The 13,686-nt window shown below is 39.4% G+C and overlaps 1 protein-coding gene across 1 annotated transcript; it reads left to right on the forward strand.

Annotated features, from left to right (window-relative positions):
* Positions 1–8,199: 8,199 nt before the first annotated feature.
* LOC143444960 (protein virilizer homolog) lies at positions 8,200–12,102 on the forward strand. Its single transcript, XM_076943752.1, has 5 exons — positions 8,200–8,749; positions 9,001–9,363; positions 9,581–10,793; positions 10,867–11,158; positions 11,239–12,102. Exons 1-5 carry the CDS (start codon positions 8,200–8,202, stop codon positions 12,100–12,102), a joined length of 3,282 nt encoding a protein of 1,093 aa, XP_076799867.1.
* Positions 12,103–13,686: the final 1,584 nt, after the last annotated feature.

The raw sequence follows: 13,686 nt of genomic DNA on the forward strand, positions 1-13,686 counted from the left end.
CTAGTCGATTTTAATAAAAACACACATCCTTTCTGTATTAAAACCAAATTTAGATTGATTCAACCTTCGCTCAGCACTTCCCAGCCGAGCGCAACACACCACCAACACAGATTCCACCGTTGTCAGGCACTGAGAAAATAAACGCGGGACGCTAAAAACAAATTAGGCCCTAGCGGTAGCGATGTAAAACGAAACTAAAAACATGTGTAAACATGAATAGGGAAATTACAGCAGCAAATGAGCAAACATTATAAAACCTGACGAGCATGCATACGAATGAGACATAATTCGCATTAATGCACAACGCGAATAAAAACAGAAGTTGATCGACACATTGGACTAAATTAACCTACAAGATTGGTGCGAACAAACCGTGTACAATGTGAACAATTGACTCCCTACTTGGGTAATTAAAATGCAGTCTATCTAAAACTGGTAACAACTCAAACCGTAAACAATTGAATTACAAATTAGGTGACGCGATATTAAAATGTGTTGGCTCTAAAACGGGTGCGTAAAAATAATCCCGTGATACTTATACACGTAAAGATTTCTCTCATTGCTCCTGAAAGTGGTCGATGTCACTCTTGCTTGCTTAAGACGTATGTTTGCGCATAATGTTTGCTTGAAACGACGAGCGTGTATGAAGCGTTTACCATCTCATACAGTACAAGCGCTATTTCATTGCGGAAAGTTTCAAACAACAGTTATAATGGCGGACAAACTTGACGATTATCTGTGGAACAAGGAATTGAGTTTAGCAGAAGATTTAAGGAAATGTCGTGACGAGAAAGGTGCAGAAAAAGATATAAAAGAATCAGCTGAAATTCTTCATAAACTAGGTTTAGTTTACAAAGAAAGAAGTGAGGAATTGCAATGGAGGTTTACTTTCGCCATGGCTGTGTTAACTCTGATAGGAAACGTGCCATCACGAATCACTGCTCGCATACGTAACGCGCTTCCAGCAATATTAACCAGCATACGATTCTCGCTTATTCGAAGCGCTGCTCTCATGAATGCGGCGGTTGTGAGGAAACCTTCAAATACTGACGAAATCAAAATCGATCTTGATAAACTTCATCGTTATGTGCTTAAACTTGCTAAAATACAACATGATCACTTTGATGTTGATGCTTATGTCAATAAAGTTGTTCGTGAGAAAATTAAATTGATGAGAGAAGAAACAAAGTTGGCTCTGGATAAACTTAAACATATTCCGAATGATGTTTCATCAGAGAGAGCACATGAGTTAGAAATTGACAAAATAAACCGAGTTAAGACACTCCAAGGTTATATCGCAGCAAAATACACTGATATCATGAAGTCTATATCTGACAAGTGTATAGAAATCATGGGTACGACCCCGTGTCGATACTGTGTAGCTGGAATGGGATCTTTAGCTCGTAAAGAAATTACTCCATATTCAGATTTCGAACACGTTATTTTGCTCGATGATGAATTGTTGCAGAATCACGATGAAAACAGCGATCAATATCAATCTGCGTTGGAATACTTTCGATGGTTTTCGGTTATATTTCACGTGATTATATTAAGATTAGGAGAAACAATTATTCCAGCAGTCTCTGTTCCATCTTTAAATAACAACCAAATCAAGGAACACAACTGGTTTTATGACGCTCATACACCGAGTGGTATCTCGTTTGATGGAATGGTTTTGCATGCTTGTAAATTTCCACTTGGTCGACAGGAAAAAACCAAGAACAAACCATGGACAACTGAACTTATTAAACCTGTGACGAAGATGGTGGAATATTTGGATGCAGATGTTGATTTAAAGAACGGATATCACTTGGGAGATATTCTAACAAAAACAAGTTTTGTTTCTGGTTTCCAGTCAATTTATGATAAATTTTCACAGCACGTAACCGATCAAATACAATCCTTGATGGATCCGGTCGATCCGGTCGATCCGGTTCCCGGACAACATGAGTTGATATTAAAACAACTTAAAGAAGATCTTAATAACTTTGATGTTGGCAAACTATTGGTGCATTTTAATCCCGCGATGTCATTCAACATCAAACGTGTTGTTTATCGAAGTTCAACTTTATTCATTGCTGCTCCCGGTCGATTGAACTCAGTTCATCAGTCGCCATGTTCATGTTATGACATCATACAAATTTTGACAAAAAAACAAAAATTTGATTCAGAAACTGCTCATAAATTGGCCTATTCAATATCCATTGCATGTGAAGTTCGACTCAAAATTTATTGTTTGAAGGGGAAACAAGACGACATGACCCAGAAACCGTCGTATTATAACTTCACAGACAACTATCTACCTGAACTTGTTGCAGCTGTTGGAGAAAAATCTATCATCGATTATTTCAAAATAACTTGGAGTTTACAAACAATGATTTGTCGAAACAATTACAACCTTGGGGAGATAGATACTGATACCAACATAATGATTTTATGCCAGATGGGAATGTATGAAAAAGTAGTTGAGGAACTGAACGATAATAAAGATGTTAGTATGGTTTATATAATGATTGTTGTTGAAGCTTTAAGACTGACCTCCAGACTTGATGCTGCAATATCACTTGGCAAATCTCTTTCAACTCAACCACTTCCCGTAAATGTAACAATTCATATTTTATTCGATATAACTATTAGTTTGGTAGATTTAGATCGCAGAGATGATGGCGTTTGCAAAAGACTGAAAAATATTTTAGACAGTTTATCACCAAATGATTTGAATGATGTAGATGGATGGCTTGTTCGAGAAGCTTATGGTCGTTACTTACTTTTTGTTGAAAATGATCATAAAAAAGCTTTGGGCGTATTCATCAAGCTCCATGGCTCGTTGTTAAAAAGCAGGCAGGAAATTGATGGCGATGACATGGAGGAAGAAATCTGCATAAAACTTTTTCGTTCCAAAAACTTCCATCAGATTGCATTTTGTTTGCATTTCATTGGAAACAATAAACAAGCAATTAAAAATTTAAAGGAAGCTTGGAAGCTTGAATCCGTGGAAATTGGATTAGTTCAAGAAGCAAATTTACTTTTAGGAGTTTGTTATTACGCTGAGCAACTGCATAAGAAGGCAATGAAGGAGTTCGAGAGAGCATTATTACTTCATAAACGATATCCTTGCCAATGGATGGAACAGAGATTACCAAAAGTAAATATGGCAGTGGAGTGTTGTAAGGCAAAATTAAATGAACAAGATGCACTTTTATTATTTTCTACTAATGCTGAATATAGACAATTTGCTGCAACTTTATGTAATTATCGTATTTTCTTCTAATTTGCTTTTATAATGGCTTAGAAAATATTTTCGAAATTAGAAGGTAAATTGAATTTTGTTGTGATACAAAGTATGTAATTTGTTCATAACAAGCAAAAGGTAAACTACAGTTTACAAATGGCTGAAGCAAACGTACGCTACTATAATGCAAAGTTTGTAAATTATTTTTAAATGCAACCAGAATTGTGCCATCTAACAGGAATGAAATTTTTTTGCATTGGTCCATATTTATCTTTTTTGTGATGTAATATCCAGAACGGAATAAAATGAGAAATGATAAAATGTTACTTGTTATGGATTACAAGTGTCTTGTGTGCGTATGTCATTTTTGTTGATGCTTTCATTCTCTATCTATACAGTCAGTGCTGACATTATTTCCCATTTTGCTGCATCATTTGTATTCTCAATGATTCTGGGAACCGGTATATATCTAAAAAAATTGAATCAATTTTTAACACATTTTATTTTTTAACATATCTTTTTCTGTTTATATACTTCATCCTCAAAAAGCAACCATGTCTAAATTAACCAAACTACAATTTAATTTGTATAACTTGCTGTTGAAAAATGTTGCAAGAACGTTATAAATGCTGGTTTCTCTTATTTTATTACTGGAGCAGAAAAGATATTAAGGAGCATTAGTGAAGCTTTTGAAAAATCAATCGCGCAACTAAAACTATATGTTGATAATATAAGTCGACTTTATATTCATTAAACAAAATACTGCATATAAAGAGCTTAAGCTTAAGGTAATGGGAATGCTATAAAGGTTTTCAAAAGTCCTTCAAAATGAATCAGTTTTATTATAGTTTACAATATCACAACTACTTCACATCTAACTGGCTCTTTAGTACAGGTTTAATCGAGCAACACGCTATCCCATTTTTTCGCGGTAATAGCCGACAAAAGGATAAGAATAAACGCAGTCACGTAGGTAGCCATTAGCCAACAGTTTTCACTGTCTCATCCAGGCGACAAATTCAACCAACTTTATATTCCTTACAACCCAGCGTTAATGGAGACGAACATATTACGACTTTGGTTGGTCGGCTGCATAAAAGTCGATGACGTGGCGGAGCGACGAGCAAAAGTTGTTCCCCTGGGCAAGAAGAACGTCATGGTTGATGATGTCATAGACGCAATCATGTTTTTGGCATCGGATAGTGCGAAAATGATCACAAGAACATGTTTATTCGTTGATGGTGCGCGACACTTGACAGGAGTCTGAATTCGTGGCTTGACCAATTATTTTTGTGTCTGTTGTCGCACGCCTAAAGTTCACATGTAACGATTATTTTCTCGCTCAGTTAGCCAGGTTTTAATTTCACGCTTACGGTGAACCGCGACACCAATAACTGTGAGTCACTTTCCACTGTGAAACTGAGTAGCGTTATAACGCTAATAAACCAAACCGACGATCCTCGAAAAGCCACATATTATTGGTCTCAGCCAGACGCCGACTCAGACTCTCCCCTACTAAAATCGCACAATCTTTATATACAACCAAGGTGCCAAAACACGTGATTAAAATAGTTCAACAAACGCGTACACGGTGCTGATTGGTAAAAACGCTCGCTTCAAACGAAAATACGATGATAAGTAACAACATGTGGGAACAAAGTCCGTGACACACCCCCCATCCTACACTTGAGACCACCCGGGCGAAACTTTTCCCCTGTGATACCTTTCCCAAGGTATGTGAATTAAATCACGGTGACTTGTGTATACGATGCAAGCTAAAAACATAAAAACGACAAAAAGTGCTTTATTACCTAAAAATCCGAGAACTCTAACACGTGTTCGTGCTCCCCAAAACACTAGTAAAGCGGAATATGTATGCGCTTCATCGGTAACAGGCGTCGGCATCGACTTTTTGAGGGCCCCTTCCGACAGGTCGGTCGCTTGATTGTTGAGAACTGAAGTAGGCAAGCTCTCATCGGCTTCATTCTGTCCATCATCGGAAACATCTGTGCGACTGCACTCTCCATCGGTACCGTTGTCATCTTCCTGGCCCACCCCCAGTGATAAAACTTCTTCAGCTTCTACAGCTTTCTGGGGGTTAGTGATGAAGCAATAAAGATAGTCAAAATCTTTCTCTTCGAAGACGGTTTCTGGAAGAGACGTGACCATTTGTGGATCCCTTAAGCCCTTCATCACACACAGAAACATTAAGTCCTTTCGAAGACGTTCGTCTGTTGGGTAGGCCCTTCTACCCAGAGTGTTTATTGTCTTTACATAATCACATGCGGACTCGTCTCGTAGTTGTCGTCTGTTGAAAAACGATTTCCGCATTCTATACAGAGCTTCTGGATAGTCGACAATCAGCTCGAACTGATAAACAACGTCTTCTAAAGACATCTCGGCAACAGGTAAGTAGCTTAACCTTTGGAGAAACATTTCTTGAATCGAAGCCAAGAAGAACGGTTTCTTCGCTTCGTCGGAAAGCTTGGTTAGACGACAATAGGAGTGGAACAAATACAGAAATCGTCGTAAGTCGTCTCCCGCTTTATAGAACGGCCGTGGAAGGACGAAGATCGGATCCATAACATTCACACGACTGCTAACCCTTTTGGCGGTTGTGAAATCCTGGCGCGCTCACCAATTGTAACGATTATTTTCTCGCTCAGTTAGCCAGGTTTTAATTTCACGCTTACGGTGAACCGCGACACCAATAACTGTGAGTCACTTTCCACTGTGAAACTGAGTAGCGTTATAACGCTAATAAACCAAACCGACGATCCTCGAAAAGCCACATTTTATTGGTCTCAGCCAGACGCCGACTCAGACTCTCTCCTACTAAAATCGCACAATCTTTATATACAACCAAGGTGCCAAAACACGTGATTAAAATAGTTCAACAAACGCGTACACGGTGCTGATTGGTAAAAACGCTCGCTTCAAACGAAAATACGATGATAAGTAACAACATGTGGGAACAAAGTCCGTGACACACACACCGAACAAACTCTCTGAAGTCACAGAATCATGGTAAATTTAATACAGTAGTGAATTATAATAATATTATGATTGGGGTATAAATTAAGCGATTGTGTGTTTCTGGCTACAAAAAGTGTCATTTAACATATGCGCATTATATGACGTATTTTGTGGGTATAAGATAATTTATCCAGCTCAACTATGACGGGTGTAGTGAAGTAGCCTACGTTTCAAGCGATTGTGGTACTCTATCCAAACCGGATGCGCGACATTACTATTTTAACTAGGTGTGGCCGACACTGCACACACATTTTGAATCGTTAATTACCCAAAACTATAGGTCGTAAACTGATCGGATTTTTACAGGTTGGTAGCAAAAACATCTGGCTTCCTGTATACATCATAATTTTAAAACTAAAGAAAGTGCATTTAGTGTAAATTAAGTACTTCTACAAGTGATACATTTCTAGCAGTTTTTCTTGTTACGCCGCGCCCCCGCTGTGCGGAAAACCAGCTGACTGCGAGAAGAGAACACAAGAGAACAAATAGTTAGTTGAGTTAGTGGTGCGTGAATGAGCAAACGAAAACGATTCGCTTTAATGCGGAGAGCGAGCAAAATTATGAAAACATGACAATATTTCAAAAATTACAAAATCAAACTCTATAAAACAAACATGGACAGATAGCTCAACAGTTTTTAGGAAAAGTCACCAAATTTCAAATTTCTACAGCAAACAGTGCAACTGTACGCCACGTTTTGCTGTGACTCTGTGCAGGGGAGACCACATCTAGTGTAAATAGGGTTAAGTAGCATTTTTACCACAAATAGTAATGATGACCACGTTTGTTTGTTTACTTTTCTCTACTGACGTAATCATGCCGTCAAAATTTCATTGGTTGGAAACAATATCTTCCTATGACGCATTGTATTCGTGTCGATTTGTAATTGGTTATGAGTTATGACACATATAAAGTACGTCTTAACGACTGAAGTGGCAAAAATACTTTCTGTCTTGGAAAAAAATCGTGATTTGCTGTTAGTTTGGAAATCATGTAGAAATGATTTGGAATGAAATTCTTGTGCTACGTAATCAAATTGTGATTACATTAGGAATATAAGAATTTGGATTTTTTTGAACGCTGGCTAGAAGACACAAATAAGCAAAAGTATAAACAACGGAGTCAAAAAGTTAAATAGACAAAAAGAGTTCTCAAAGACAAATATAACCACTGGCTATAGATAATTCCGATACATTTATATAACCCGCCATCGCTATAGCATTGTTGAAGTGGAAATTATTTCTTTAACATGTTTCTTTGAGCGGCATTTAAAAATGTTCTATTATGTTTCGTAAAACTTTATTTCATTTCTTTTGGTTTTCACCGGAATTCTTCGGGCGAGGTATTCGCAGTGACGCAAGGATTGTGAAGCCCTAAAACGCAATCAAAAGTTAACGGTATTACAGTCGATTTTAAAACTCATAAGCTATAGCATCGTAGTTAAATAAAAAAACATTTTCAAGACATTTACCGTGGCTGTGACTTCCTGCAAATCCACCAGAGTGTTTGGACCGTTACCTTTTTTGATCTGGCCTCTGTCGAACTCAGTCGACTTAATTTGATCGTCAGACTCGACTGTCATAGAATCATCGTCTTGTAGTGTATCTAACAAGGCATCTATGATCGCTTCTTTCCTACTGGCATCTTTTTCCTTGAAAATTTGGATGTGTTTGACTTCTTTATCAGTCTAATATCACAGCAAACACCACAAAAGACAGTTTAAGTGATAAAGCGCCAGACACCGCAGGCGAGTTGTAACTCAAAGAAAATCTTTTAAACTCGCGACCAGTCTTTTACCGGCGCTTTGTTCGGAGTAAGTGATTGTCTCGTCTTATATCCACGGAAATTTGCTTGTATTAAGGTCGCGGCTTTCGCTGCGTCACGGTCGCCTAATTTTGTTACCAATCGTGTTCCATTGATTTATTTTCAGAATGAGTGAGGGAATGGGTTTGTTGTCCTCCATCCAAGCGTTGCTCTCTCTTCTCGTTGTCTCCGGACACAAAATCCTCTTCCGATCGTGCAACAATTTTCTGGAGGAGCTCATGAGCCATAAGTCTGGAATCCTTCACCTCATGTCCAACTTGGACTCAATGATCCACTGCATCCACCATCTGATGAAATCTTCTCCGAGTCTCGATGTGGAGGATCCAGGAAGCGCAGGACATCTGGGAGTGAAGCTGGCGTTTCATATCCAGGCGATGCAGTCCATTGACCACATCTGCAGCCTCTTGGAGTCCGATGCAGATGAAGAGGACATCGAGGAGGAATTGAGCCACTCTTTCAAGATGATCAACTCCCTCACATATCCAAGCTTTGGAAAAAATTTTGTATTTAGAATATTTGCCATGGAAGACAATCTCAGACCCATTTTAAGATGTCTCTGGTTTCCTCGCAAGCTCTCCGATCCAGATCCTGTTATTGAAGAAGACAAAAGTGAAGATAAGAAGCAGTTAAATGATGTTGATAAAGAAGATCCTGATGGTAACTAGAACTTTATTTCATTGTTGTTTTTTTACTTTATGAAACTTTGTACTATTATATTGTGTTGTGGACTGAGTATTGTGGGCTGTAGTCGTATACATGAAATTTTTTTATGTCGGTGGTTGAAGCCATTAGCGTATAAAATACTTTAATTATTTTTCATGATAACTGCAATGTCAATGTATATTTACCTACGTAGGCATTCAGTTCAGTGCTCGTTTTATGCTGCATAATGAAATAATTTTTCGCAGGATCAGAGAGCAAGGAGGAAATGAAACCAGAGGCAATCCAGCATCGAACCGCTGTAAATAGCTACGCTGCATCTGTACTTCAACTGGTACTAGAAAGATCTTCAGACGTTGGCTTTATCTACCACTATAAAGCAGACATCATTCGTTCTTGCATGTCCAAACTCCATGTTAATGTCAAGTCCGACTTCATGAAGCTCTATCTCAAACCTCTGGAGAAGGAGCTCACTGGAGAAAAGTCCGATATTGAGAAGCTGGTGAATCTAATCAGGGAGGAAGCAGCTCTTTTGGACTGGACAACATTGGCTTTTCAGGGTCCGGGAATCTGCACTTCACTTAAACTTCTATGTCATTTATGTTTAAAAGGTAACTTGCAAATTGATTTTATTTTTCTAATATTGTCATACAACGACAGATTTGTTTTTATCTGTAACCATTTCACAGCTTTTTCAAAATATGTCCTTTTAAATCTGCAGCCACTGTTAGTAATTGCATTTGTGAACTGAGCTTCCAAAGTTATAAAACAGCAACATGTTCCATCAAGTTAACATATTTCCATTTTCAGCCTGTCTTTTTGTTCTAGGTGGGTTGAAAGGAGCTGGAAAGGATCCTAATTCTCGTCTTGCAGTTATCGAACTCTTCTCTGTAGATGCTCTCAACATCTTGCTTTCACTCGCTGATCAGCTACATAAAGCTATTCATAACCACTGCCACGGCATTAGACCAATGGCCGCTTTTCTTACGCAATCGACTCACACGTTGGTGGTATCTATTTCGCAAAACATTGCCGACTTGGTGCACAAAATGCTCTCGCAGCTTTTAGACTCATCCGTAGAAAGTAAAAATGTTAACGGAACTCAAGTTGTCAAATCGATGGTCGCTCTTTATTCAGATCTGTTCATCTTACTTCAACCGCTTGATGCTCCCATGTTGCACGAGCTCACGGAAAAATTTGTATCAATCATTTCACTCTTTTTTGCGCACGCGTCCTGCTCCGACCAAACAAATTCAATCGTTTCTGAGATAATACAACTCGCCGAGAGACAGTGCGATAAATTTGCTGCTGCACTGACACTCCTTTCTCAATTACTGCCGATGCCATTACCATTTGTGTCCCCAAGGGAGCCACCCGATAGTGTCCGATCCGCGTCTCTTGCTTCGTGTAAGTTGTGGTCTGCGGCCATGACTCCCCACGTGGATCGACTCTGTTCCCTTATCTTCCCGTTGTCTTCATCGACCTGTCGCCCACTCATCAAAGTTGTAGTGGTTGTGATGCAACAATTGTTCGACCTTTCACCCTCATTTGCATCGACTCTCTGTAGCAAATACATGGAGGAAATTTCTCCTTTACTTGTGAGCACGGTTATTGGTAACGAGGACGACATGGAAATTATTCCTGATGATGACTCGGGAGAAAAAGAGCTGATGTTGTCGCCTGAACAGGTCACAATGATTCAGACATTCTCAGAGATCATGAGCCTTCCAGCTGCAAGAACTGCAGTTATCTGCCAAATGGTGACTGAAGAAGATGGTTTGCTGGATCTGTGGAATTACGCGTCTAATTCAGACACTCCTAAAGAGGACATCGCAGCGGTTTTGATCTTCACAACCATTCTTCTTGATACTGACTATGCTCTTCTACCAGTTGGTGAGGATCTACAAAGCCTGGCAAACTGTTTGCCACCTTTGGAGTACATCAAAGCTATCATATCATTCGCGCTTGGTCATATGGCGAGCCCCTTTCCTGTTGTGCAAAATCTAGTTTTTGTAGTTTTGGGAATGTTGCTTAAAATCAGGTTCGTAAACAAGTTCAATTACTGGCATCTCTGTTTGGTCATAAAAGTTAACCTTGACCTATTTTGTTTTCAGATATACTTTCCCCTACATTCGTAACGCTTTGGTGAAAGGAGAAGCCAAGTTATTGAACAGCTGCAAGCAAATGTTGGACAAATTTAATTCATCCGATAACCACTGCATCAACGCTGTGCTTAGTATGTTAGAATTTCTGGAACTCATTATTGATCCAGCTTGTCAGCAAGATAATGAAAAATTTTTCCTCAGCAAAGACGAGTTGTCTTGGTTCCTTGATTGGGATAAAGACAACACCCAACATCCTTTGCGTTTAATTGAGTCCAAACTTGCAGAACTCTACCAGAAAGATGTTGCTTTTGTGACGAAGATATTGATTATGCTCTGGATAACCTAACAGCACTACGTCAAAGCTTGGATTGCTGCAACAAGATTGACGCCAAAGCTCCGCCCATTTTGAAGGAGATTGAACTCCCCAAGCCACTGTCACTCGCAGACCAATTTTCTGAGAGACCAGTTTTTGTAATTGGTCAAGAAGACACTATGCTGTACACTTGGATGTCTTTAACCAATGTTTGTGCACCGTCTAGCTATCCAGATGCTGATGACGACCAACGCGTGGTGCAGTGCGACCTTATTGCGACTGCAGAGAAGTTCTGTCCCGGATATGACCTTCCAGAAGAACTAAACAAACTCGCCAATGCTGTCGAAGTCCAGCAAAGCACCGAATCAGCGGAAGCGATTGCGAAACGGAGACAAAAGATGGAGACTTATTCGGCACGGTTAGGGAAGTCTCCTCCTGCTCAGGTCAATCGTCGTCCTCAACTTCCATCATTCAAACAACGCGAGTTTACCCCGAGGGGACGAGGTGGGAGGGGTGGCAGAGGGGGCAGTTACAGACCTCGCGGTGGCTTTAACCATCAAGGTACCGGAGCCAACAACACTCCTTTAAACCGTTTCCGAGGAAAAATGTCCGGAAATGGAGGAAGAGGTCGCAACCAGGATCGCTACCAAGGAACATCCAGGATGACAAGTAGACTCAGCTACTCACCCAGAGACGGATTTAAAACGAACAAGTCGGAGCAGGGTGGCTGGAGTGGCGGCTTTAATCGTGAATATCAAAGCGGGGGAAGCCCCTCGTTTCGTGGCCGTGGCGCGAAGGTTTCCAAAGGACGCGGGGGTTATTACTTCACATCTCCGGGCACCAAACAATGGACCCCGAACTCGTCGTTCCAAAGGAGGGGCAGGGGCTACAACAAGCAAAGAGGCAAACATATCCGGTCGTTCACCAGATGAAGCATTTTAATGAACTAATCATGGTTGATAAAAATAAATTGATTTTGTAGCTGAAATGTGGTTGTGTTTTTTAAAAGTTTGACGCAATCAGGTTAAAGTCCCCCTAAACATGCAAGCGTTTTAAAAGAAGAAATATTTTATCCAACAAATAATTAATTTTATCAAAAAATCGAAGTTTTTAGACGATACCACACCACAAATCATGCTCATGGATACGATGCAGTTGTGACTAGACTGCTATTTCATGGTAACTTTGTTCAGAAGTTTTGAAGCAATTGAACTGCCTTTCAGCAATTATTAGAACCCTTTGTTTTATAAAATACAGAAATACGCATAGTTGTACGAAGCTCTCCAGAATTACGTCATTATCTGCTTCATGCTTTATATTTGGTTCATCTAAGTTACTTGTTGGAGGCAAGCAAATAAGGTACGTTTATAAATCAAGCAAACACTTCCTCATTCCAGGATTACTGCTGACTTGCTGTAGGATCGGGATAAAACATCAAGGATCAGGAATGATCCACATCTGTTTCCAATCGTGCTTTCAGCTAAACGCCTTAATTTGTTGTTAGACATTTCATGAAATAATAGTTTCAGTGATTGCATTGTACGAAAGGTAAGAGGTTATACAAGAAACAAAGCTCGCAGCCTCGCACCAATATCAGTAAACCACTGTATATTATAGCCAGCTCACTATACTTGACAAAATAAAAATATAATATGCATACTTCTGTTTCGCATAAATTCTATAACATGTTGAAAAACAATCCCATGCGTAGACAACCTAACAAAAGTCATATTAAATTACCGGATCAAGTTACAAAAATTTCGTGTACGGTATCCACTCAACAACGTCACAAGACTAAGCACAATTGTTGCCATGACGCTGTGACAAGTGACAAACATTCACTCAAGATGCCCGTATTGTACACAGTAATAATACCCGAAGCAAAGACACAACCTTTTCGATCAGTGTTTCAACATTTATCAAACTTTGATCAACGGCGACACGATTACAGCCTGATTTCAATCAGCAGTTAATATGGCGGACGAATCTAACAGTTGTTATCTGTGGAAAAAGGAATTGAGCTTAGCGAAAGATTTAAGAAAATGTTGCGATGAGAAAGGTAAAGAAAATGATACAAAAGAATCAGCTAAAATTCTTCATCAACTAGGTTTAGTTTACAAAGAAAGAAGTGAGGAATATGAATGGAGGTTTACTTTCGCCATGGCTGTGTTAACTCTGATAGGAATCGCGCCATCACGAATCACAGATCTCATACGTAACGAGCTTCCAGCAATGCTAACCAGCATACGATTCGCGCTTATTCGAAGCGCTGCTCTCATGAATGCGGCGATTGTGAGGAATTCTTCAAATGTTGGAGAAATCAAAAACGATCTTGATAAACTTCATCGTTATGTGCTTAAACTTGCCCAAGTACAATGCGATCATTTTGATGTTGATGCTTTTGTTGATGAAGTTGTTCGTGAGAAAATTAAATCGATTAGAGAAGAAACAGAGTTGGCTCTGGATAAACTTAAACATATTCCGGATGATGTTTCATCAGAGAGAGCACATGAGTT

Source organism: Clavelina lepadiformis, chromosome 2 (assembly GCF_947623445.1).
Source record: "Clavelina lepadiformis chromosome 2, kaClaLepa1.1, whole genome shotgun sequence".
Classification (NCBI taxonomy): domain Eukaryota; kingdom Metazoa; phylum Chordata; class Ascidiacea; order Aplousobranchia; family Clavelinidae; genus Clavelina; species Clavelina lepadiformis.

Bases quoted from the DNA above. Each gene is read 5' to 3' on its own strand.
- LOC143444960 (XM_076943752.1), top strand. From the start codon at position 8,200: ATGAGTGAGGGAATGGGTTTGTTGTCCTCCATCCAAGCGTTGCTCTCT. The intron at 8,750-9,000 runs GTAACTAGAACT...AATTTTTCGCAG, and splicing joins TGATAAAGAAGATCCTGATG to GATCAGAGAGCAAGGAGGAA. The intron at 9,364-9,580 runs GTAACTTGCAAA...TTTTTGTTCTAG, and splicing joins ATGTCATTTATGTTTAAAAG to GTGGGTTGAAAGGAGCTGGA.